Genomic DNA, 26,655 nt, shown 5'->3' with positions numbered 1-26,655 from the left:
ATTATTATTATGATTTTTTTTCAAAATAGATTAATCCTGGGGGGAATTTATGATTTTAACTCGACATTAAAAGATGAGGAATGCATTTATTACTCTTCCCCCTACAGGCAAGGATGTCGTCCTCCTACCATTCATCGTCCCGTAGTTCATCCCGGAACACTGACTGCAAAGTGTACGTGGGGGACCTTGGTAATGGCGCCGCCAAAGGGGAGCTGGAGCGAGCGTTCAGTTACTACGGGCCGCTGAGAAGTGTGTGGGTGGCGAGGAACCCGCCTGGTTTTGCTTTTGTGGAGTTTGAGGATCCAAGAGATGCAGAAGATGCTGTGAAAGGAATGGATGGAAAGTAAGTAGAGCTCCATCTACAAACGCTTTCAGCACTTTAAAGCTGAGTGTTTGACTTTCACACAATGGACCAACAACATATCAAATGAAATCCAGGATGAAGACCTCAATGCAATATTTTCGTCTTTCTCTGCTCAGGGTTCTTTGTGGTTCCCGTGTTCGAGTCGAGCTGTCAACGGGCCTCTCCAGGAAGGGCCGTGGGCGCCCAAGCCGACGCCAGTTTGATCCTAATGATCGGTGTTACCAGTGCGGGGACAGGGGCCACTACGCCTATGACTGCTACCGCTTCAGCAAGAGAGGAGGAGGAGGCCGTCGCAGCAGCAGGTGGGGGAATACAGTCCACGTTTGTTAGCATTTCAGTGCACGTTAGCTAGTGTCAATCATCCAGCTCGACATGAGTCAGCTGCAGACTGCATCCGGTATCCTGCACCGTCGTCAGTCTCCTCTAAACCTGTTTTTCTTTCCATTCCAGGTCTCACTCTCGTTCTAGATCTCGCTCCAGATCCAGGTCCCGTGGGCGTCGCTATCGTTCTCGCTCTAACAGCCGTAGCCACAGTCGGTATGTCAACACGGTATTAAAATGTAACAGGAAATTCTTGTTCGGGGTTTTTGGTCTCTAATGGAGGGATGAGAATTAGGAACTCTGTAACTAAATGTCCTTTAAAAGTTTACCTAATCGCTCTTTACAGCCCGAGTTGGTGCTTTTCTGTCAGAGTAGGATGAATCAGTTTTAGCTCAGAGTCTGTAATGACTGATGTGATGTCAGATCGAATTGAACCAGGTTAACATCTAAATTAATGACTGATATAAACGTACAGTATTTTTGGGCATAGTTGAATAAAGCCAGGTGAACAGGTGGCTCTTTTGTTTATCTGTGGATGTTTTTGTTTTCTCTCAGGAGCCGCCGCAGATCTCCATCCTACTCCAGGCGCAGGAGCAGGTAAGGATACAGCTGTGTGTGCTGTGATCAATACACTTTTTTTTTTTACATGTGATGTTACTAAGCCTTCTGGGTGATCAGCTCACCCGTGGCGTGCCTCAAGAGCAGCATGTCTGCATCTGCAGGACCGGCTTTGATCGGATGGTTTTTAAATGCAAATAAGGAGGAATGATGCTTTGTGTTTATTTGCACGTGAAGAGGGAATATGAAAGCCAATCAGGAGTGGAGGGTCCCGACCAGATGTGAACAGCTGTCGTTTGGCTGTTCACGTGTGATTGGATCAGACATTGCACATCTCTAAAACCAGATCCAAATTGACTGAATTGAATGAATGTCGTCCCTTTAGTGATCCATGAAGTGATGTGTAGGACGTGTAATGGTCTCAGCCTGGCTCCTGTTGTTTACGCCTCGAGTGCTCCTTCTTAGCTTTAATTATGCTTCATCTATTTTCTTTCCTTTCTCTCATTAGGTCTGGCTCCCAAGCCCGTTCAAAGTCCAGGAGTCCTGCGAGAAGGTGGGTTGTAAAAAGATAACGGCAGCTCGCAGCAGTCGTCATAAAAGCCTCTCTGTGCTGGTGACGTGATCGCAGACAGTGTCAGATAGTTTTTATTGTCACATTTTTACATGCTTTGAATGCTTACTTCAACTGTGTCTCTGTGTCGTCTTCTGCTCATAACATTTCTTCATGATCCCTTTTAGCTAAACCTAAAATTATGCTTTGTGTAAACACTGAAGAGGAAAAAAGAGACGAAGAAAAAATAGCTTCAACGGGCGAACTTAGTGTTAATGACAAGTCTGCTTTTAAGGTTTACAGATATTTATACATCTCCGAAGAAGAATACATCAGTGATGAAGAAGTGGATTATCCAAATGTATTTTCTTTCACTTTTTCAGTCGCTCCAGATCTAGGTCTAGGTCTCGATCTCGCTCTGGCTCTGCACCCAGGGGGCGCTCCTCACCACGGGGGCGCTCCTCACCTCGGGGGCGCTCCTCACCACGGGGGCGCTCTGCCTCTCGCTCCCGCTCTCGGACTCCATCAGCCAACCACAAGAGGAACAGGTAAACCCTGAAGTCTACATGTGTCTCATACAAAAGCTCTAGGCTGTTGCATAAATTTTTTGTGCTTAGTCATGCAAGCTGTCAGTGTTTTCAGATATCTTAGGAGTGTGTATCAGCTCAGTTGAACTAAGTTCATGATCTAGAATTTCTAGTTCCAGACTGACCAATTTAGATTTCAGATTTCAGTTTAGACCACATCTATCCTGCGTTTCCAGAGAGGGTCAGTTGTTCTCCATAAGCACAGCTAGCTGCTCCATGCTAGGCAGGGAGACTGTCAGATAGCCCCCCTCTGCCACTCGATGCGTCATGCTGCAGCCGGACGACGGCCACACGCTGCTGAGATGGACGACTGACACTCCTCGACGTCGTGGACACGGAGAGATCTGCAGCTTCTTCCACGTCCCTTGCCTCTGCTGAGGGCCTTTAGTGGAGTGCGAGGGGTAGACAGTGACTTGTTCCTCATGTCTGGTGTCAGGAAGTAGAGAGATTATTATTAGACGTCTTTTTTGTGCTCCCTTTACAGACATTTGAAAGCTCTGAACTATCAGTGCTGCTTATTCATACATAGAGCATGTTAAGCAGTCGCACTTTGTTTTGGAAAGCGAGCACAAGAAAGACCGTCTCCACTGAGCCTAGTGACTGTTCAGAATAATCAGTTTACACCAATTGGAGCATCCAGATAACTCTATTCTTAATGAAGGCTGAGACAAATATTTTCATTTGGTTGACATGTGTTAAGTTAATTTAGTCAGGCTAGTATTTTATCTGTGTTTTTTCTTCTTAATTTTTTACTCTGAATTTGGCTAGCTCAGCAGAAATCTCAGAATAAAATGTAGCAGAGGTCAGGCAAACGACACCGTTGGTGTGACTTAAAGCATCTTTGCAGCACAGTTTTGTTTATTTTTCATATTTTCTTTAAAGCGTGTGGTGGGAGCTGCGCACTGCACTGACACCACAGCTGATCCCAGGCCCAGGGTCTGCCAGCTGGCGGTGTGTACGTCCTGCGGGAGGGTGACATAGCGCTGACCTGAGATCAGCCTCCGTCTGCACCTGGTGTTAGACAGCGAGAAAGAGGTCGACCTACAGACCGAACCCTCCCCACAGTGAAAGGGTGACCGTCTGTTCAACCGACGCACACGCTCAGATGAGATCAGCCCGCGCACACATACAGTTGTTCTACTAGAGTCACCCAGACAGCCTTCAGATCTACCAGAGGGCCGACCCACACAGATCAGAGTTCGACCACTACCTTTTAAAATCCATAATCTACCTACCAGACCCGTATCTACCTACCAGAGTTCTTCAGCCTCTGTCTTAGCTTCTGAAAGTGAGAAAGAGCTGACGAGAGATCAGACTTCAAGAGGCTCCCTGCGCAGTGTCTCTCCAAGTTGTAGTCATCCGTCCTTCAGTCCTTTCATCCTTCGCTTCTCTGTACTTGTTGTTTCTGCCACTGTCTGCAAAGGTAACCAAAACATCCAACCCCCTGAAAAGCTTTTGTTCATGGTGACAGAATATGTTCAGGTTTGAAATAGTCTTGGGGAAAAGCTGGTGACTTTTTAAAGCTAAGGTTGAGACTTTGTGTGTGTGTGTGTGTGTGTGTGTCTGTCTGTCTGTGTGTCTGCTGTGGAGAGTGTGTGGATGAGAAGAACAGCATGAAATCTATAGATGTGTTGGGGGGGTTGGTGAGATTATTTTATTATAATGTGTCACAACATAATTTTAAATCTGTTTTACCATGAAAGTCTTAATGTTAGTGTTTAGTGCTGTTTGAACTAGAGCCCGGCCGATCAATCAGTGTCGGCTAATTTTCTCGCTGATATTACTCTATTAATATACCAGTCTTTAGTTATTCTGTTTATCTTTTCCGTGAGTGATAACTGCATTAGAGGGATGAACATGATTGTTTGTATCTATTTCTGTAGATTAAAATGGATACCGATATCTTTGTTAAAACCATATTAAATCAGATTTTTCTCCTCCCTGATATCGATCTGTCGGGCCCTAGTTCAGGCCTCATTTGAGTGTATATAGCTGTTAAAGGAATAACAATGTGTTCAAGCTAAGTCAGACTGGGTAAAGGACTTTTATTATTGTATGTGAAAGGATTAGATTACATATTTAGTTTTTGACACAGGACAGTTCTTTCTCACAAACTTAGATTAGTGTCTTTAGATTACAAACAGATTGAACTGATTAGTGGGGTTTTGTGTTGCCAATCCATGATAATTACTGAAGTGTTTATGATTTTTATGTATGTTTGTGTGAGTTTTCTTTCGCTCTCCCCTGCGGCACGTTAACTGGTCTCTGTTTCTATTTCAGTCGCTCCCGAACGGCAAGTCCAAACCGGAGCCCTACACCAGCAGACGACTGAGTGAGGAAGATTATAAGTCCCACCTAACGCTCCCCCCTTAACAGACAGACCCTCCCTCGCCCCTGCTTCATGTCTGCTTTAACAACCTAGCAGCAGCAGCAGCTTCTTTTTTCTTTTTTTCTTTTTTTTTACACCTGTCTGTCTCTCCCCACAGTTGAGTTTAAGTTAAGTAAGTTAACTGAGGATTTCTCCAACGGGCTGCGGAGCTATGGCCTCGGATTGCTGAAGATTTAGTCAGTGTGGTGAATAAACATCGGTCTCTATTTGCTTGTTTTAAATGTTATCTTCTTACAAGTCATGTTTGCAGTGTAAGAATCAGCACCTATGTTAAAGTAATACTGAACGTTGAAGACGACTTTTAACAGGGATTTGGATCATTACAGCGGCAGCTCGCCTTGTTTGTAAGGGACGTTGCATCTTTTATTCTCAGAGGTCACATCTGTGAACCTTTCCCCCCTCCCCGCAACATAACAAGGAGACATGGTGGATTTTTTTGTACGCCCTCCCTTTTTTTATATTTTTGGGTTAACTATGATTTCTGAAGACAGTTTACGGTCTGCATGCCTCTGAAGAATGGTCACATTCCTACTGCTGATTGTCTCCGTGCTGACCTGCCCTTTTTACAAACTTAATGAACTTCACTGTTAGCTGGAGGAAAAAAAGGTTTCCGTTTTGTGTCGATCCCTGACTTTTTCTGTGAATTTATGATTTTAACATTTATAGTGCTTCAGTTTTGATTTCTGTAATGGCGGCTTTAACAGTTTTGTTCTGTTTCCGGCTCATATGGTAAGACAGTGGCAGTTTTATTTTTGAATAAACCTCTTCAACAGACCTCTGTGGTGTTTCTTTGTGGTTTCCCATGCAACAATTTGTCTTTTAACTTGAACACTTTGTCTTGACTGATCTCAGATTTTTAACCTTAAAAAGTTGAAACGGGGGTTAAAGGTTTTGTTGGGCAGTAAAATAGATGAAAACAGCCTGCAGAAAATAATAATAAATACAGTAGGTTAGTAAACAGAAGCAGCAGGTAGCCATTTAGAAAGGTAATGTTATCAGGGACAAAGGAGTTTCTCATTCAGCAAATCTTTAGACACAGGATGACATTGATCTCCCAAGACAGACTGAGCCCTCAGTCCTGTGATTCTGCCACGCAAGATTTAATGATGCTCTGAATGTTGTTGTACTTTATGCTGAGTGACCCCCTACCGAAACTAGGTTGGTTAAAGCGCCTCTACTTCACTGCTTTGCTAAGAAATTAGCACAAAGTGATAAACTAAAAACTAGAAATTCTTGTTTTTTTTCACTAGTTATCAAAACATTTGGGATATTCATTCAAACTGTAAGTTCATAAGTGGAGGAAATGTAATGATAATGTATACGAAAAAGCGTGTTCAGCAGTGTAAGCCTATTAAGCTCATCAACGTCATTAAACAGTATAAACAAGCTACCTAAGGTCATCGTGCACTGCCACTAGCATGGTGCGTTCAGGTGAACGAGTTTCCGAGTTGTAAAAGGCACATCAACACCTGCTGAAGTCGTAACAGCAACTCTGTATAGAATTAGGTATCCGACTTGTCGTCTGACTCGTTATCACAAGTTGGGGAAATAGGGCTTTTTTTTTTTGTTAATTGTAACATATTTTTTATCCATTCACGTATTGTGACTGTTTAACGACTGTACTCACACCTCTGGCAATACCTCCAACACCTCTGTACATGCACATGGAACTAGTTTCTAAAGGTCAGCACCTTGTTTCTAAGGCTCTTTAACTGTTTACAGGTCTCTTTTAACCAACACATGTTTTTCTCTCCTCACAGGTTATGCACATTATGCTATATTAGTTTTAAGTCTAACTGCTAATGCTAACTGCACAGGTTTAACATATAATTATGTTTATTCTTAGTCACATAGGGGCTGCTAAATCTGTTTGGGGGATTTGTATACAGAGGGGAGGGGGGACAGCGGGTGTGTATTGTAACTAATGTCTTGTGTCCTGCCTGTCTGTATACTGCTACTGGATGCCTTGAATTTCCCTCGGGATCAATAAAGTATCTATCTATCTATCTATCTATTGAACATCAACGTTTTGCTCAAAAGTTAATCGTAACATTAGGCTACATTTCACAGATCTTCTGTCGAATCAACGCTTTTTATTATTTTACTACTACTTTTAATCTTGTAGCAACATTCCGACTCTGAAATGAAATCAGTTAATCAGACTGAACTCGTAAGGAACGACTTCCCAACTCTGAAATTTGGACCACCCGAGTCGCACGTGAACGCAGCATAAACCCCGACTACATATACTTACCTCTCATTGGCCACGACTCAAATCACAAAATTGATTGACAGCTGTCCGAGCCCATCACAGCCCGCGTTGCCGTGGTACGGGGCGTGGCTATACGAGCCTAGTTTCTCTTGACTTTTCCGTCCATCTCGGCTCGGCGTCACTACCACCATCCTTTTTAACCAGGACAACATGGCTACTGCAACGAGCCGTTACTACAGCGACGACGGCAGGGCAACGAAACGACAAAAAACCGACGGGATGGCCACGGTGAGTAAATTTGGCGTCGAGGATTCGCACCTGAGAAACGTTAACGTCGCCTGGCAACCGAGATTGTCGTGTTCTTTGGTCGAGTTTGATTCATTCTTCGCGCGGAGGGAAAAAAATGTCACGACGCCACAAATAAATCATTAGCTTACATCTATCAAGGGCTACTGAGGGAAACATGTTTTGAATTAGATTTAACCAATAAATGCTGTTTTAAATACTAACCGACTATCTCGGAACATAATCTGTACGTATACTGTGATGTGTGGTTTGAATGGGCTACTCTGAGGGCGGTTTCTCAGGCCAGGCCTAGTTTGAGTTGGTGTTACGTCGAATAATGCTACCCTTCGAAATCTGCTACCATGCTGGTCATTGCTGTAAATAACAAGGAACGTTATCATCTTTAATACTAATTGTATTATATTGTAAAAATGTGCTTTCTTACAGTGTAAATGTAACAAAAATAAGAGTGTTTCTGCACTGGGAGAATTATAGGTGGTGAGATTATTATATATCAAGATACGCCCCCCCCCCCAAATATTAAATAATCATCAACACCTGTGCCACATTGTCAACGCTCATATAGTGAGTAGTAAAGTATTATAATGTATTGTTTTTGTAGCATTGTTTGATGTGAGAGACCGACTCGTTTTGCGCTACGGTATCATTTTTTCGTCGAGGCAGCCAATCTCAACGTAACACCGGGCTTTGTTCTAGTACCGGTAACATTAGCAGCGTGCTAGCATTCAGCTACATCTTCAATGTGATCAAGTCCCCCGTCCCCTAACGGGAGCAGGTATTTTGGGGGGTTGTAGATTAATTGCATGCCAGTCTGATTGAATCTGCACGTGTTTCCATTTGCGGGTCAGATGATTAATTTAAAAAAAAAAAACTTCACCCCAGCAAATGACCTAACCAGCACCAACCCCCCCCCCCCCCCCCCCCCCCCCCCCACAGAGTGGAATCACATGGGTCTTAATTAAATTATTTTCTCAAAATACTCATCACACTTTATCCTTTTTTGTTATCATTATATTGCATTAAGAAGGTACTTAAAAAGAAAATTACTTGTAATAATTTGTGAAGGAAAATCCTGGTTTACTATCACACATGTCCACGACTCTCCAAGTCCCTATAGACTGAGCTACTGCATCCCCGTCAATATGTCCCTGGTTAGATATCTGATCGAGTCCACTCTAAAGAAGCGCTTCACACATCAGAAAGTTCATAAACATGAAATATAAATGCAGTAAAATGCACAGGAGAGACTTTGATGTATTTTAAGCCCCTCAGGTTCTGTAGACGATGTCTGACATCGATGATTAGATTACTTGGAGGTAATGCTGTGCTAATTAATCATTTCTATGTTGTCTTCTAAAGGGATACGAAGATCCTCACAAAACCCTCCCATCTGTAGTGGTGCACGTCAGGGGACTTGTGGACGGCGTTACCGAGGCGGACCTCGTAGAGGCCTTGCAAGAATTCGGGACAATCAGGTAGAAGAACTGAAAATATGATTTAAAATCAAGATGGAGGTCGTCGCTGTACATCTGGTTTCATTCACTGCATTTGCATCTAACCACCTCATTTGTTTGTTTTGTTAGTTATGTTGTGGTAATGCCCAAGAAGCGCCAGGCCCTGGTTGAATACGAGGACATGAACGGCTCATCCACAGCTGTAACTTACGCTGCAGACAACCAGGTTTACATCGCAGGCCACCCGGCGTTCATCAACTACTCCACGAGCCAGAAGATCTCCAGGCCGGGAGACTCGGACGACTCCAGGAGTGTCAACAATGTTCTCCTGCTCACCATCATGAACCCCATCTACCCCATAACCACGGTAAGGTCATTTATTTCAACTTCTCCTTGACTAGTGTGATGGCGTTTTAATATGACCACCTTTTAATTCACGTCGACTCGTAGTGACTCTGTGCTGCTTAGGAGTGAAGAGTCAGTAAGAGAGTCAGGGGATTTGAAAGAATCTGTTTTTGTAGACGGCTCGCTGCGTTTGTCGTGCGTTTGTGCAACATCAGTTGTCAGGAATGAGCCGCAGTGCAAGAAGCTCTTTCCTCATAATCTGTTAATCTGCCACCGTTATAGAGTATAAAATGCTTAAATAGGATTAGAGTGGTTTAGGTGCAGATTAGAAAACAGCTGTCAAAGTTCTTGATGATGAAATTAGAAAGTGCTCCTCTGGTCACTTCCTGTCAGCACCTGTGGCTCTGATCCGCTAAAATCTTTTTTAAACGCTTTTGTTTTTTTTAACAGGATGTTCTCTACACCATCTGCAACAACTGTGGGCCCGTTCAGAGAATCGTCATCTTCAGGAAGAACGGCGTCCAGGCCATGGTTGAATATCCTTTAATGTCAGCGGGACGTGGTTATCTGGCTACACGTGTGTGCCCGTCACATGCACGGCGGCGTTGTGTTACAGTGTGAACACAGCAGTGATTGATGTCGTTTGATTACGGAAACATGTTTGGTATGTCGGCTTTTTAAAACTCCTTCAACCAGAATCAAACAAACTGATTCGACAGTAAAGTCTCTCATCACGCAGGTGGATTTCATCTTGTATAAAAACACACACACACACACACACACACACACACACACACTGCTTGAGCTCACAGTAGAGTCCACTCCTTTTATTTGAAGTAAGCAGGCAGTGCGCCGTGTTCTCCTTAATTCTGTCGTCACGTTTGACTCCGTGCAAAGCGCCCAGCGAGCGAAAGCATCACTCAACGGAGCCGACATCTACTCTGGCTGCTGCACGCTGAAGATCGAGTATGCCAAGGTATGATTACAGAGACGTGATGAATGAACACCTGCACACTCTAAGTACACTCAGGTCATCCACCTACCGTTAGCTAAGCCTCGTTTGAGTTTTTGAGGTCCTCCTGTTTCAGTTTGATGTATTCATATAACGTGTGTTTCTTCAGCCCACTCGCCTGAATGTGTTCAAGAACGACCAGGACACCTGGGACTACACCAACCCCAATCTGGGAGGCCCAGGTAAAACCTCAAACACACACAAAGCCGTTCCCAAAGCTGCAGCCACACACGCTTTGTAGCTGCTAAATCCTGAGACTGTTAAACACGCCGCCTGTTTCACTGTCACCGCGGTTTATCTGAACAAAGGAGACGACACCCTTCTTTCAAAATGCCACAGAAGAAAGCCTTGAAGGAACTTTCCTGAAACAGGTCGTGTGGCATTATGACCGAAGGCTTTCCTCTGACATGATGTAAACAATAATCAGCTAAAAGTAGTTTGTGACAAGCCAACGGTGGAAAAGCTGCGTGTGGTAGGAAGGGCTGGAACACACGAGCAGACCGACGAGGTGACGTGTTCGTAGGATCAACGATTTGTCACGGTGGAAGAGTCTGTTTACACCTCGAGGCTCGCATTCTTTGTCCATCGTGGCATGTCGTCGTTCTAGTTTACATGGAGGTGTGAAGAGACGACGTGCTGCCTCGAACCTGCAGCATCGTGATGAATTAGCCGCTCGGCTACGTGTTGAGCTCAAACAACTCGACTGATTTATTAACTGAACGAAACGGCAAATTCCTGCAGTAATGAAATCCTCAAAAATGTGAGAGAGCTTTCAGATTCTACGGGTCTTTCACACCCTGATGTGAGAGCGCAGCAGGATGTAGTCCAGAGAATTCACCTCCGGCCAATAGGAGGCGGGTGTGGCGTTTATAACCTGTGACTGCTGCACGCGACCTCGACCATCTCTGTGCACCTAATCGTGATCCTTGACCTGTCGCGTCGACTGCTGTTCCCGCCTTCCCGACCACACCGTAGAGAGTTTTTCTGAACTGAGCGATTTAGCTTCCACTTGTATTTCTGTACATGATGAACTTTAAAGACAGTAAGATGTGAAAAAAACAAACTCCTTGCCATGCAACTGATCCTGGTCTCTCCCGATCCTAAAGCATTTCAGACGCTCAGCCTGCTGTAGTCTCACTCAGCGCTGCCACATTGATCTGAGTTTGTCAAAGACCGATTGGTGCACACACATCTGACTCTCATCTTCAGAGTGATGTGTGAAGTGGGCACAGACCAGCATCAGTACAAAGTTGATCTGCACTTTAATTCTCATCTTCTCCTTTATAAATGGGTGATCTCTGCAGAGTCCCCCCCCCCCCCCAAAAAAAAAAAAAACATTCAAAGGTTAAACTAGGAGGGGAAGGCAGATAACAACATGCTGACAACACCTCCACTCAGCAACCACCATCTCAACTATCCACTTCTTCAGAGAGGACACAACCACTTTCATACAGAGGGCCAAATGTCCCCCGACAAACAGAGGGGACAAACTACAAGACACCCACTCCACATCTCCACATGAAGATGTAGGACTGATAATACAGCGCACGCCGTCCAAGCACGAGAGCCACGGAGACAACGCACACTTCTAGAGGGTGGGGAGAATGGGGCACTGAGCTACACTTGGTCCCTCCCACCTTCTTCCTTTAACCCTTTTGAGACACATTGCGGTAGAGCAAAGCGTGCATCTCCAACCAACAACCACTGCCGACACCAAATGGAGACTGATACCCAAGAAGACACAGCATCCACCCAAAAACAGTACACGAGACGACGCACACCCAGGTCACACCTCTTTTTAACCCGCCGTGGCCCCTCCCTGCACCGTTAAAGGGCTGCAATGCTCCTCGTGCAAAAACAAAAACAAGCGGCACACTCGGCCACACTTGCTGACGCCCGTCCCGACTGATCCAATAGACGAGTTACACCGCAGAATCGAGCAGTAGCCAATCACTTTGGAGTCGACACAAGACAACTGATGAAGACGAGACACTGCTGACAACACTTTCAAGCAGCACACTCAGGCCCACGTCTTGGTTTTTTTTATCCCTCTGTTTCCTCCCCACATGGAATCAGCTTTTCTCTCTCGCTCTCTCTCCTCATCTCATCTTCTCCTCCTCCTCCTGATTTTCTTCTTCCTCCATGCATCCCTGTAAAGCTATCCCTTTTTTTTTTTTTTTTTTTATGAGTGTAGTTTTCTCAGTATTTCAGAGTCTCTAGAACCTGTGTAACGCCTTCCATGTGATGCAGGTTTGGCAATATACGGCTAAGAGGAGCCAGCTTCCCAACTGAAATGTGCTCTGGCAGCCTCAAGGTCTACCAGTGGGTGTTAAGCGGACTTTTTCAAAACGGACGGAAACAGCTGCCAAGCCAACCAACTTGATAAACCCAGAAATCGACCCTGACGTGGAGAGTTGTAACCCCTCCCCCCCCCAAAAGAGGAAACCGATAAAGAGTATGCAATGAAATGAGTGGAGAGTGGTGGGACTGCTGCAGCAAATATCTTCCTCCTACTGTTTGTAAGCTTGCAGTAAGTAAATCGAGACCCTCCTCAAGGAACATCACTGCACAGCACCACATAACCTTCAACAAGCCCAACATCCAACAACACAAGACTGACTACCCCATTTTATGTTTCTATCTTTTTTTTTTCTTTCTGGTTGGAGGGTGGTGGTCGTGGTTCAGTCTGAACCTGCCTTTCTAACGTCACTAAAAACTGACTGTGTGTTTGCTCCTCATGTTCTGCTCCCTCAGCCTTCAGGAACCTCCTCCATGTGGTTCCCTGGATGTGTGTGGTTAGTTTCTCTTAGGAGTGCAGCTGTTTTTTGATTTGAAGACGAGGCATGACATTTATTTTATTTTTTTACATTTTAATCATGTAAGTGTTTGTGACTCTTTTCCAACCCGGTTTATAATCTCAAAGAAATCCGTTTATTTTAATCCTGAAGCCACAAACGCTGCTGGAGACGCTGCCTCATGTCTTTAGGACTTGTGCACGAGTCCCCGGGCCGTCCTCGTGTCTTTCACTTAGTCCTGAAATACTTCCTGACGTGTAGCGGAGGTTATTCCACACATGCCGAGGGAGAGCTGAATGTACCTTTCTGATTAACCTGGCTTCCATTCTGATTGTGTATGATTATTGTGTACCTGTACAGATGGTGATGCAGATGGCAATGGGAGCAATTCAGGTGTGTGTGAGCGTACTGACTTTACTTTTAAAAAATCTAGACTTCTGTGATGCTTAACCCCGAGTGAATTCTTTGATAGCATTACTCTGTTCACCTTTTAGATCATCAGAACCCACCCCATGTTTTCCATCCCCCTCCCCCCCCCCCCCCTTTATGCTAAAGGCTAACCAGGATGTGTGTAGATAAAATGACCTGTCAGTCTATCTGCTCTGTGGCGATGTCCCTGCACTAATTGAAATCCTGACTAAACTGGTGTGTTTCATACAGGGAGGATGAATCTCTATGTTGAAATGCATGCGACTGCCACCAGCTCTAATTGATTGACTTTAATTTAAAAAGCCAGTTTAAACCATAACACTGCTCAAAGCTCAGCCATCCCATCGTCATGTGACTGTCAGTCTGCCTTGTTGTCACACTCACGCTCTCTTTTTTTCTTTTTTTTACCTTCCTCCTTTGTCGTCTTCTTCTTTTGCTCTCCTAGACGACGTGAACGCCAACCCGAACAAGCGCCAGAGACAGCCCGCTCTGCTCGGCGACCATCCTCCAGAGTACGGTGAGTGGCGTCTTCTTCTTCACGCGTGCTTGACGTGTAAACGGCTCGTCCGCGTCGTGGGGCGTGTTCGTTGAGACGACCAACGCGTGATCACGTACAGACCAAACGTTTGCTTCATTCGTTTCCCTGCTGTTTTCTGCCCCTTGGTCTTCAGGAGGCGGTTACCATGGCTACGACGAGAGCTACGGCTCCCCGCCCTACGAGGGTCGCCGCATGGGGCCACCAATGAGAGGGCGAGGGGGTAGAAGTTACGGGCCGGGCTACGGGCCTCCCCCTCCTCCTCCTGGCGAGTACGGCGGCCACGCCGAGTCCCCGGTGGTCATGCTGTACGGACTGGACCCGGCGAAGATGAACGCCGACCGTGTCTTCAACATCTTTTGTCTCTATGGAAACGTCGAGCGGGTCAGTATCCGATCATCACACCGTTTTCAGATCTGCAAACAGCGGCGCGTCCTGCCTCCAGATCTGTTCACTCCTGTCCTCTCACTGTAGGTGAAGTTCATGAAGACGAAGCCCGGGGCCGCCATGGTGGAAATGGGCGACTGTTATGCGGTGGACCGCGCCATCAACAACCTGAACAACAACTTTCTCTTCGGACAGAGAATGAACGTGTGGTGAGTAGAACCAGGGCAGAAAAATGGCTGCTATGCTGCGAGTTTAAAAGCATTCTGATTGGTCGAAAAGTCGAAGCTGCAGCCTCCTGAAGTTTCTCTCCTCCCTCCCTGCAGCGTGTCCAAGCAGCAGGCCATCGTGCCCGGGCAGTGCTACGAGCTGGAAGATGGAACCAGCAGCTTCAAGGACTTCCACGGCTCCAGGAACAACCGCTTCACGTCACCGGAGCAGGCCGCCAAAAACCGCATCCAGCACCCCAGCAACGTGCTGCACTTCTTCAACGCCCAGCCAGACGTCACTCCAGAGATTTTCTCTCAGGTCTGCGTGAGGAGGAAATGTTGTTTCCCCTTAATGACTGCTTGTGCATGTCGTCTCTAATTCTTGTTTTATTCCAGATCTGTGAAGAGATTGGAGTCAAGAATCCCGTCAATGTCAAGATGTTCACAGGAAAGAGTAAGCTGCTTTAAATCTGCCTCTCTGTGCAAAGTTAGCATCAAACATGGCTGCTGTTACTAAAGGCCCGTCTGATCCTCAGGTGGTGCTGCGCCCAGTGACCGCAGTGCGTCAGGCCTGCTGGAGTGGGAGTCCATCAATGATGCCATGGAGGCCCTGGCCTTGATGAACCACTACCAGATGAAAAACGCATGTATGTATACCAGCCAGGAATGTACTGCATCTGAAGTGCAGGAAACCCCAACGATAGCTGAGGAGGAAGTCAACCTTGTGACCTCTGAAACAGTGAAAAAAGCTGTGCCTAGATGTAAATATGAGTCATGTGAAAATACACAGTTGGTATGCGTACTTTATAAACGGTCTAACCTTGAGTCTCCTCTGTCTTTGCAGCCGGCCCGTACCCCTACACCCTCAAACTGTGCTTCTCCACCGTTCAGCACGCCAACTGAGCTCGCCAACCCTCAAGCCAGGAAGACGAAGAAGATCGGTCCGTCATTCCCAAGTTCTCGTGTACTTAGACAACGACTGCTTGCAACACACCCGGGGGAGATTAATTTCAAACACGCCTCAAAATATATCAAATGTATCTCCTTTTGTGTTTTGAGTTCTCCACAAACTAAAACAAAGCCGACCAGTCATTGGACTCGTTTGGATATTTATGCCCCAGGTGTGCTTTAAAGTGCGAGTACCTGTGTGTCTCCAACATTCAGATTTTATTTCTTTACTATTATTATGCTTCTACAGTAACCAGACGTGAGAGCCAGTTTGAAAGAGTGGATTTTATGCTCGGGTGGTTCAGTGGCCGCGCACGTCGTGGTTTATAAAAGATTTGTCTTTTTGGAACTTTTAATGGCTCTCATTATTATTTTTGCTGTTGTGTTATTTTTTTAATTGCTTCATTTTAAGTTCTTTGTCTTCGTGTCTGATACGCAGTTGGATCGTTTTGTTCTAAGAAAATAAAGAAATGAATTTCACCTCGGCTTTGTTGTTGTTTTCCAGATGTGTTGTCGTTCGGTCTAACTGAACTCTGGTCAGACCTTAGTCTTGGGGGTGGGGGGGGGGGGGGGGCATTTAATTTAATTTATCTGATAAAATGTATTTAATATAAATGCGTCAGTGATTTTGTGGCAATTATTTAAGTAACTTTCAAACAAAAGTTTAAGCTGGTATCTGATTATTTTGGTTGCATTAAAAATCTTCATGTAATTCTAAATTAAATATTTTTAAAGAATTGTTGCACTGGTAAGAAAACAATATCTTTGAAGATGTATTTTTAAATTTAAAATCAATTTTTGCATAGTTAAAACCCACAATTAAAGTGTATTTAAGTCTTTGTTAAAAAGTTTAAAATATTACTACAAATACAGTCTAAAACATTCTTTCAATCTGCTGTTTATTCTGTATTTTGAAAACCATTCCAAAGGTAAGTTTAGACTTGCATTTTATTTGACCTGTTTCAGTTCAACAGTTTAGATGCCCAGTTGGAAAAGTGTTCACAAACACAAGTGAATACACACTTTTCCAACTGGGCATAATATCTAAACTGAACTGAAACAGGTAAAATAAAATGACTCTATGCATAGGGGTTTTTTTCCCCAAAATGTTCCTCTAAAGTGGAAGTCAGGAGAGCCCGCGCAAAAAAATTTGTATGCATAGAAATATGAATATTTAATTTTTTGCACAAAAACATGTATATATATATTTTTTAAATGTATCAAACAAGCGTCCCTCTTACACATCTGTTTTAGTGTCACAATAGCAGCACAGGACAACGTGTGTATACTTTATTAAGATATTATTCCGCCTCGCATCATCCCTCCTGCTCTCCAGCGTTGGGAGTGGGAGGCAGACGGGCCCCGCGTGGGGTCGTGTAAAAAATGTATGTATACATAACTCTTCCTCTAACATGTCTGCATTAATAACTAGTGGAACAGGAGAATGTGTACAAATACACTATTTAAAGTTTAACTATGTTTTGCCAGATTGCTGTTGGACTTTTATAAAAGCTCATCATCCTTGTCAAAGGGTAGTTAGACCACTTTGACTGTTGTATCTGAACTAACATGTCTGATTGATTTGGTTCAAAGGTTTGACAGAGAAGAAGACAGATGTTATCGTCTCCTGCAGTCAACATGTCTCCATGCTACTGAAGACACTGACTCTGAATGGGACTTCATACAGGTCAGTCTGTTCTGTTTCATTTCTCTCTCCATGTGTTTCGATTGTTTGACTTTGCTACATTAAGTCACAGGAGAATTGGTGTTATTAAAAAGTCTAATGAAGCTCAGCAGTGACGAAAGCTTGAGACGCATTTGGAGTTATTATTTGGACAATAATTGTTCTTGTCCTTGAATGAAGAGAAACCAGTTTGGACCCGACTGGTTTCTAAACCCTGGTGCTGATAAATCTACCGGCTGTCTCGATGTGATCAAATGAGCCTCAGTCACTTTAGTTCAATGGCTTCATGTGTTCTCCCTGATGAATCCACTGATAATACAACCTGTGAGGAAGTGAAAGCATGTGAGACTCACTGTAGGATGGAAACATGCAGCACGTTGAGAGAGGACACATTTAAAACCAGAGGCAGAGAATTTAAGCGTGTTTCATGAAAGTGTCCACTAGATGGCGTCACGTCACTTCATCACCTCTCAGCCGACCGTCGGCCAACGACACTTTGAACACCTTCTTCTGTTGTGATGAGTGGACTGAAAACTCCTGAGCTTCATGTTTAATGAACATTTGTCATTTTGAACACTTGACATCACATTAAACAACAAGCAGGGAAAAGTGGAGATCAACCTTTTCACTAACAGTCCTTCAGGAGCTTTGTGTCATGCATGGATCCACTGTCCTCTTTGATTCACACAGACTCTGCTGGACAATCAGGACCCCTCTAATCTGGGAATCTACGAAGAACCTCTCCCGATGAGTCTTTTAGGTTTGGTGTGTTTTGTGTTGCAGAATGCTTCCTCTGAGAAATGATTTTTTCTGGTTGACACTTGAGTGATAATCAGTGGCAGCAGAAGATACAGGATTCCTTTCTGCATATTTCCAACTTCAGCGTCCAACAGAACCACACGACAGACGTTCATGTTTCTGTTCATGCAGACAAACTTCCTGAAGCACAGCTGAGCAGAACACCACGCCAAGCTCCAACACAAAGACTTAAAGATAAACTGTGATCATCTATGAACTACACGTGGCATTAATATGGCGGCAACAACTGTCACTGTGGGGGGGTCGGGGGAGGGGGGGGGGGTCGGTCTCCCTTTCTGCATCATTCTTTTTACGTCACGTCCTGCCTCCTGAGACGTCCTCCTGCCGACAGCCTCAGTCTCCCACTGTGAGCTGCAGCTCCTCTCATTCTTTTCTCAGGAGTTTCATAGGTCATCCGATCTTCAGAGGGAGCTCTCCACACACACACACACACACACACACACACACACACACACACATACGTGCAGCAAATCGTACCAACCTTTAAACTTCAGCATTCAAACCCCCCACCCCACCTTAATCAATGATTCTTGCTCGCTCTTCTCTCTCTCTCTTTAAGCCTGGCACAAATCCTTTACTGCTGCTGAATTCTCCCAACTCACACCTCATTCAACTCTCCACACACACACACACACACACACACACACACACACACACACACACACACACACACACACACACACACACACACGCAGGGAAGCCGCCCCTCACCCTCTCTCCCAGGATGATTCCAGTCCATTCCCATTGAGCAGCATTAGCATACAGATGTTAGCCTGAAAAGGGAAAACAGGGCGCACAAAGGGCCTGCATGAGCAGGAGGGGAGGGAGGGGTCGAGGGGGGCTGCACGGGGATGGCCCTTGGCCTTTTTAAGGTCTTACACACAAACACACATCCATGCGCACACACTGACACACAACCCCGGGTATTGAATGGTAATGGTAAGTAGCCATGGGGGTTGTGTGGGTCTGCTTCACTCTACTGTTATTCATTCACTAGAGGGAAATCCTCAGCCTGCATGCAGCTGAATGCCAACACACACACACACACACACACACACACACACACACACACACACACACACACTGTCTTTCTTCCTTTGACTCAACTTTTTTAGTCTTTTATGAGAACACAAAGAAGTGAAGATATTTCAGCACATTCACCAATAGATTGCACTTTTAATGCTCCATACTTAAATTAATAATGAGCTCTTTTTTTATCACATTGTATTTTATTTAAGTACCTGTTAAATCTAAATTTTGATTTCTCACAAACAAGACTGATAAATTGTGTATGCTTGTGTTGAATGCCTTTAGTTGATCAGATTCACAGAGAAAAAGAGAGAGAGAGAGTTAAAGGGTTAAACAGACGTCAGGATGAGATTGTTTGTGAGAAAAGAGAAAAGATGTAGCGCTTTGTCTGCAGGATCACTGCTGGTTACTTTACTTATGAGGTCCAAAACAATGTGAATTTAGATGATCTATTCTTAGAGCTGCTACAACACACACACACGCGCACACACACACACACACACACACACACACACACACAGAGGGGAGGACGTCAACTTCTGCTCCACTTTGTGTGAATAGATGGAAATCAGTCACAAGTATCTCTGTGGCCCATTGTTTGCGGGGAAGTCTTTGTTCGAGCATCTGTTGCCCAAACATTCTCCTCAGTGTCACTCACTTTAAATTGGTCCGTTCAGACGAGTCGCAACAAAACTCACTCCCCTTCCCACACAACACACACACACATAAACACATAAACACACATGCAGAGGGGAGGGCGAGGAAGAGAAAGAGTTAATCTTTCTTTCTTTTGTGAGTGGATGAGACAGATGATCGTAAAGAGCCAACAAGCAGAGTTTGAGAGTGATGCTCGTGGGAACACTCAGCTCAACATGAGACCTTTCCTTAGACCCTAAAAACTGACCACCAATCCCTTCATGCTTTCATGTGAGAAGTTGACGTAAACAGAGAAACGTGGATTATCAAATGTGTACGCAGACGTGTTGGTTTGTCTCCTCAGTGAAACTCAGGACTGATTTTGAAACCAGCCAGGGTCAGATTTCAGATCACTTCCTGAGACACAATGAGAGGGGGGGAGGATGTGACCAGGCTGCTGCTTCATCCTGAACACAGGCAGGAGAGCGAGATGATTATGGGTGTGAAAGAAATCGAGTCTTATTTTTTTTATGTTGTAGAAGTGAGAACAGGTGAAGTCATGAGCATGAACAGAGTGTGAAACTTCAATACGACAAAACATATCGACACACACGGCAGTAGAACTCATGGTCATCCAACGTGCGCACATCTCTTGCTTTTATTTACCGACATTTGCAGGACGTGGGGCATGTTGTGAGATCTGCACATTTAACCCACGATGATCCAGTCTGGACTCATAAACGCTGCTCTGTCTTTGTGTAAGACACTTTGAGACAACTTGTACGTCTTTCTGAGAAGCGTGAAAGACTGTCAGTGATGTCAGTAGTTCAGTGTTTGCAGGACTGAGCAGCTTCAGGTTAATGACACAATACAAGGTCAGTTTTTGTTCTTTACTATCGATCTGATATTTGATCATTTGAAGACATTTTGACAACCTTTTGTGCAGCGATGAATCATTTCAATGTATTTCTCACTTCACCTAAATCTTCTGATCTACGACTGATTACGTATCTTAAAGAGAGTCGAGCCATCGGAGGTTTCAATGTTCAGAGACTTTTATTTCAAATCATGATGGACAAATATATTAAGATAAAGAGCTCGGATATCAAGATAACCCCTGGAATGTAAACAATAAATGCACTTAAATTATGTCAAACAAAAAAACACAATATAGGTTTCACTTTGAGAAAAACAAAATAAATAAGACTTTAATTTAACAAAAGTATCAAAAACGGCTCGCTGTCGAGTCAAGCTAACGAGACGCTAAAACAACAGTTTGTGTGGACTCGTCAGGGCCGGCGGAGTCCACCTCGCCGGACTTCTTATGAGCCCACTTTGATTTCTCCTGCCGCTCAGAGAGTAAGCTAGCTGGCTAGCGTGCAACAGAGTGTGGCCTACAAACATCAGGGCAACTCTGATTGGAAAAAAAAAAATCAACTATTTAACAAAAACGGTCACCATGTTTCCAGAAGAGAGCGCACGCTGGATCAAAGATGTAAACATTAACATTCTTTTCTTACATTAAAACTCATCTCGTTTGAATTCATGGTGGAGCGAGTGTTCAGTACACACACCTTGTTCAACCCCTGTGTGGAAGTCATTACAGTGAGAGGCCGAATGAAGAGGAGAGTGGGCTCGCCGCACGCTCACTCCTCGTGGCGTTGAGCGTGCGGCGAGTCCTGATTTCTGCCAGGCCTTTCAGCCAATAAGGCAACTTAAATATAGAATGCCAAAAAAAAAAGTTTTCCTCCCTCCTCGTCTCTCCTCTCCACTCGCCCTTCTTTTAAAGCTACAGAGCAAATCGCAGATGTTACGTAAAGCATAGATGATCTGGTATTATATTAAAAAAAAATGCATAAACACAACCACAAAGCAAACTCAGACATAATCATATTTAACAAAAAAAAGATGCAATAAATAAGTCAAGTAAAGTGTTAAGCTATACCAACATAATGTAACACTGGTTTACCTGGCATGGCTAAAGGCTAGGCTAGGTGTTAGCAGAAAGGTTTCTAGGAGGTTAGGGGAAGTCTAACATCAACTTTGGTAACTAGAGAGCGTCAGTATGTCGCCTACATTTGTGCTATTCTTCTTTTTGTTGCTAAGGCAGGTCAGCTGAGTCGTTGCCAGGCAGTAAAAAAAAAAAAAAAAAAAGGCAGACAAATACAATCAATCGACCAAAGATCAAAAAAATCAATCAGTGACAGCATACAGTTATTTTAAGCCTCTTACTCATGGACAAGAGGCGGAGCGATACAGTCATAGAGTCGTCGATGACTGAAGTGCTGCAGGTCACTCAAACAGTTTGTGTGGAGATCAATAGACTGGATCATACAGCACTTCAAGTCCGGCTTCCATCAGGATTCAGGAAGTTCTCACACAGAACTTCCCACTGAGCAGGAAGAGCACGAGAGCCGAGCCCCAGTGAAGCATCCTCCAAGTAGTCTCTACAAACGGGTATACAACAGTATACAGCAGTAACAATGGCATATAAAAACAATCTTATTTTAAACAAAAAAGAAAAAAGGGAGGAGTCAGCTAAAACTGGACAAACACTGAGCAGCGCTACAACTGCTTGGATGAGAAATGCAATATGCACAAAGTTCGGTATGTTTACACGGCTGCATTCAGGAAGGGACCGAAAACCTAACGTTCAAACTCTCTGTGATTCTTCAAATGTTTCTGCTGTCCATCGACTGTTTCCAGGAGGATTACATGCAGCGTAACATGCAAATCAGTAGTCACGTGGAGTGAAACAATTAGAAAGTCTATCCCTGGTTGAATTCAGCACTCCGGTAAAACTGTCCCTACTCGTCTGACACAGACAGGCGGCTAAAGATGGGCAGGCGGCGGCCCTCGAAGCTGGGTGATTCTGTGCCGCTGGAGGAAGAGCTGAGGGAGCAGGAGGAGGTGTAGCCTTCCTCGGAGAGGGAGTCAGCTGAGGAGCAGCGCTGCAGGCCAGGAGGTGCGTTCAGGACCGCTCGCTGCTGGGGGAGTTGGAAAGGGAGGTTGGGGGTTTTGGAGGTGAAAGTGGAGGCGGGACACCTGGTGCTGACTGAATCAGACACGGCGTAGAAGCGCAGCGCTGAGTCACTGTTGTCTCCTGCCAGGTCTGTGATGCCAGAGAAGGGATACTGGCAATGCTTCAGCGCCCCCGACTCCAGAAAGAGGGGGGAGAGGAGCTCTGGGCTTTCTGTGGAGGACGGGGGAGGAGACACGGAGGCGGCTCTGCTGAAGAGCAGGGATGAATGCTGCAGATCCTCCACGGGTTGGAAAGTCTGCGGCAAGGAGGAGAAGCCCGCGAAGCTGAGGCTGTGACGCAGAACAGGAGGCCTCAGCTTCTGTTTCTGATGAGTCGCCGCCGCGCCGCCATTCTGGATCTCATCGGCGTTGTGGATGAAGTGGCAGCGGGCGCCATATGGGCAGAAGCCTATGGTGTGGAAAGTGCGGCAGGGCTCCGTCTTGTACTTGGGGTGCCTGCTAAGACCTCTCATCTCGTCCATACCGTGGGCGAACTGGCACTTGGCGCCATACTTGCAGGTACCGCTTTCCTCGAAGGTGCGGCAAAGTTCAGTCTTGTAGCGGGTGGAGATGTGAGGAGCCGGGGTCGCCGAGGGTCGAAGGGAAGAGGGCGAAGCAGCAGAGGAGAGAGAGTTGTTGCTGAGGCAGAGCCCGGGCGGAGGGAGCAGCAGCGTCGGGGATCCGTTAGACATTTTGTCCTCTCTCGCTGCGACGCCGCCGACGTTCCCCTCGATCATGCTGACCGAGCGGTCCACTCTGAAGGGGATGTGGCTGAGCGAGCAGCGGGGAAGCTGGCTCTCTCTGCTCCACTGCGAGGCAGGGGACATGTTGAGCCCCCAGCAGGCCGGGTCGCTCACCTCAGAGCCGCTGCCGCCGCCACTGCCGCCGCTGCTGTTGAACTTTGAGTTAGGGAGGGTCACAGGGCAGAGAGAATGACGCCGCTGGAAGCCGAGCACTCTGAGACTGTGCTGCTGCCGTTGCTGCTCCGAGACGGAAGGAGAGCCATCTGTCGCCTCCAGGCCGCGGAAATTCTGTCACACAAAAGGAGAGAGGAGAATAGGAGTGAGCTCTCTGCATTCCTGGAGTGCTGGAGCGAGGCTGGCAGTGTGGAGATCCAGATCCACGAGGTCATGGAGGCCATGGTTCATTTCAGCATTTAAATATTACACTTTACTCAGCAGTCACAGCTTAGGATTGTTCACAACTATTAGTGTCTTTAAATCCAGGAAACACACAAAGAGAGTAAAACATTTCACAGTTCAATTCATCTTTTTGAAACAAACTTCCTGCCAAGGTTTTAAGTTTTTTTTTAATCAATTTTTTTTCCAGACAAAACATATTTTAAAGCTAAAAAAATCCCAACAGGCAAAGATATGAAAAGTCTTATTTTCTCTTTTGTTGTCCTCTAAACCTCTAAGTTTTCATTTTAAATCAGTCAGTGGAGTTTTGCATGCGATGTGAAGTTTCAAAAGTTGTTGTTTGCTTGTTTCCTCACCTTGCAGAATTCCTCATCCAGTTCCAGGAAAGGTGATAGGAAGTCGGATGGCATGATGAGCTCCACCGTCCTCGCCGAGAGAAGGAGCTGGACGTACGATCCAACAGAGCAGGAGGAGGAGGACAGCTAAACGGGGTTCTGGATCCACAGAGAGGAGAAGCGAAGTGAAGTGGAGGAGTAGTCAGGTCCGCTGTGAGGGAGACGGGGAGTTGGGAGAAAGAGCAACGAGACCCTGAGAGGAAAGTTCCCCGACCATCTGTTGGAATCTGCTTAAATAGTTGGGGAAACCCACCCATAACCCCCCCCCCCCCCTGCCTGTGTTCCTCAGGGGGCAGGGCAGAGAGAGTGTGTGTGTGTGTGTGTGTTAATGTGTGTGTTGGGGGAAGGGGTCCTGCATTGTAATGGTGTGCTGGGGGGCAGGGTGGGCACAGAAAGGAGAGGAGGGGATCTGAATGGAGCTACTCTTCCACCCATTCATTACTGAATCCTTAAAGATGCATTCTTCTTCTCTTAACTGGGCGTCTTCTCGCTCGGCGTGATCGATACAGCCGAGGAGACGATGACAAGTGTCGCAAACACATTCAGCACCATCAGTGCTGTTAGAGTGTGTGTGTTCCCATGAAACCAGCCCTCTCACATCTGTGCCGTGTTCAGGTCCTGTTGCACCAGGGGATTTCTTTTAGTGTTCTGGATACTAAGAAAGTTAGTCTCTCTGTTTGGAGGACAAAAAAGACAGGAGGACTCTTTGTGGGTTTGAGTCCTCCAGCACGGTGCAGCATCACCTCCAGGGTTTAAACCAGGTGTTCACCCTCTAACTGCTGTGATATCTGTCTGCATGCATGTGTAGAAGCTCCAGCTTGTTTGTTTGGAGGAAAAGGGAAGCCACATACATTTTTTAAAAGCAGAAGTCAAAGTGTGTGTGTGTGTGTGTGCGTGTCTAATAAATGAAGGACTCTCTACGTCCCATTTCCACCGAGCGGTTTGGTTCTGTTCAGCACAGTTTGATAAACCCTGATCTCGCTTGCGTTTCCACAGCCAACCGTGCGCTCGTTTAGAAAGCTGCGTCAGCGATGTGTAAGTCAGCCCAGCACGGTGTAGCCTGCTGCTAATTCAGCTCAACCAAGAAGAAGAAGAAGTGGACTCGGTAAACTAAGGGTCGGATATGTCCCCTTTGCAACCCAACAGAACAGGAAGCATAAAAGTTCAATATTATAGAGTGAAAACTGTGAATTTAGTCCAGAGGAACAAATAGCCCCCTCCCTATAACTTGACCCCCCCCTCCCTCCTCTTTTGAGTTTAAACTCGAGCTGAAAAGGCCTCAGGTGAAAAAGGAGTGTGAAGTGTCAGACCAGGTGTGCCCCGCCTAGTTTTGAGTTTTTAGAAGCCCTGCAGGCCGAGTGATGTCACAGGTTAGAGTAAACATAATGCAAGGCAGTAACAGAGCTGCTATCTGTTACAGCCTGCTGTCTTTACTGTCACATGACTTTACAGGTTTTATTTACAGAGCTGGACGGGACTGCTCCGACTGCTGGATGAATTCAAGTTGTTGTGTTATCTCGTTGGATTTCATGTAGCCATGAATACACATTCAAGGAGCGATAAGACCAAGCCCTGACATGTGGGTCAGTGTTGATCTGACCACTCCTTCAGCCGTCGTTGGCGTGTTGAAATGCTAATTCACACGAGTGTGCGTCGATCGGAGCGGGCTGTTTGTTTCACACCGTCCGAGAACTGAAAACGTTCCAGACTGAAAACGTTGAATAAACAAGTCACCAAGAAGGACGTTCATGTGTCTCTGTCAAGTACTGAGTGAAGACGACAAACGCTTTACTTTGGATTTTATTGAAGAAAAAAAACAGAAATATGTAATGCATTATTTTCAAACCTTAATTTTTTCAGATGAACTGTTAATGCTGACAGTGAAAGACACGTCTCTGAAGCTGAACTTTAATAAGTCGGGTCAACAAGTTCATATCTTGTTTGCCTTGAAAACAGTCAGGACCCCCCCCCCCCACCCCCCTCTCTTCTTGCTCTTTGTGCGTGTGACGAAGCAGCTTCTCACTGTTCAGTGGATCCGTCTGATTTCACAAAGCAAAGGAAAACATTCACTTCACTCCAACGTCTCAGATATGTTGTCCCTAACACGTGTCTGGAAGTTTTCACACGCGTGTTTGTAAAAGCAGCTTTAGAGTGACGGTGATCAGACTCTGGCTGAAACCTGCCGCCCGCTGTTTGTTTGAACCTGCTGCTGTGTGTTGTACGTCCGACACCGTTTACACAGAGAGAGAGAGAGAGAGAGAGAGCAACCCAAACAACAGTGCTGCTCTGTTTGTTTGGGTTCTTGCTCTGTGTCTGTGTATGGACGCTGCAGGAAGTGTAAACACTAGCATGTTTACTGGGGACAGGACTGAAGTGCTGATACAGAGGGGAAATGATAGGAACGTGTTTGTTTGGGAACAAAAAGCCACTCAAACATAACTCTAAGAAAACACATCAGTGATGTCACACTCGCCTCGTGTCGCCTCAGAGGAAGTGTGCGGACACGCAGACCTTCGATTCGATGCTGTGAACAC

General features: G+C 45.5%; 3 protein-coding genes across 7 annotated transcripts; 2 read left to right on the top strand and 1 right to left on the bottom strand.

Moving 5' to 3' along the window:
• Window positions 1-86: 86 nt before the first annotated feature.
• srsf7a (serine and arginine rich splicing factor 7a) lies at window positions 87-5,543 on the top strand. Of its 3 annotated transcripts, XR_013779937.1 has the most exons (8): window positions 87-343; window positions 481-666; window positions 815-901; window positions 1,241-1,282; window positions 1,752-1,796; window positions 2,177-2,341; window positions 3,263-3,803; window positions 4,661-5,543. XR_013779937.1 is itself a non-coding variant. In XM_079353556.1 (7 exons), exons 1-7 carry the CDS (start codon window positions 114-116, stop codon window positions 4,710-4,712), a joined length of 807 nt encoding a protein of 268 aa, XP_079209682.1. In that variant the 5' UTR covers window positions 87-113; the 3' UTR covers window positions 4,713-5,543. The 3 variants fall into 3 exon arrangements, 2 of the variants coding, with proteins under 2 accessions (XP_079209682.1, XP_079209681.1); XM_079353556.1 differs by lacking the exon at window positions 3,263-3,803; XM_079353555.1 differs by having other exon boundaries at window positions 3,263-5,543.
• A 1,555-nt stretch (window positions 5,544-7,098) lies between these two features.
• LOC306830511 (heterogeneous nuclear ribonucleoprotein L-like) lies at window positions 7,099-15,878 on the top strand. 3 transcript variants are annotated; one of them, XM_079354066.1, is made up of 14 exons: window positions 7,099-7,269; window positions 8,647-8,762; window positions 8,871-9,108; window positions 9,537-9,622; window positions 9,966-10,062; window positions 10,208-10,280; window positions 13,254-13,286; window positions 13,768-13,839; window positions 13,994-14,241; window positions 14,332-14,453; window positions 14,568-14,769; window positions 14,847-14,904; window positions 14,987-15,211; window positions 15,295-15,878. In XM_079354066.1, exons 1-14 carry the CDS (start codon window positions 7,192-7,194, stop codon window positions 15,351-15,353), a joined length of 1,707 nt encoding a protein of 568 aa, XP_079210192.1. In that variant the 5' UTR covers window positions 7,099-7,191; the 3' UTR covers window positions 15,354-15,878. The 3 variants fall into 3 exon arrangements, with proteins under 3 accessions (XP_079210192.1, XP_079210194.1, XP_079210193.1); XM_079354067.1 differs by having other exon boundaries at window positions 7,102-7,269; window positions 14,987-15,097; XM_079354068.1 differs by lacking the exon at window positions 13,254-13,286 and having other exon boundaries at window positions 7,101-7,269; window positions 14,987-15,097.
• Window positions 15,879-20,538: 4,660 nt separating this feature from the next.
• Window positions 20,539-24,637, bottom strand: LOC306830708 (mRNA decay activator protein ZFP36L1). Its single transcript, XM_079354330.1, has 2 exons — window positions 24,083-24,637; window positions 20,539-23,618 (listed from the first exon to the last, which is right to left on the bottom strand). Exons 1-2 carry the CDS (start codon window positions 24,134-24,136, stop codon window positions 22,374-22,376), a joined length of 1,299 nt encoding a protein of 432 aa, XP_079210456.1. The 5' UTR covers window positions 24,137-24,637; the 3' UTR covers window positions 20,539-22,373.
• Between the last annotated feature and the right edge of the window lie 2,018 nt (window positions 24,638-26,655).

Source organism: Symphodus melops (genome assembly GCF_947650265.1).
Source record: "Symphodus melops genome assembly, chromosome: 10".
Lineage (NCBI taxonomy): Eukaryota > Metazoa > Chordata > Actinopteri > Labriformes > Labridae > Symphodus > Symphodus melops.
Note: the sequence above shows the minus strand (reverse complement) of the source record. Positions and strands in the feature narration are given on the sequence as shown.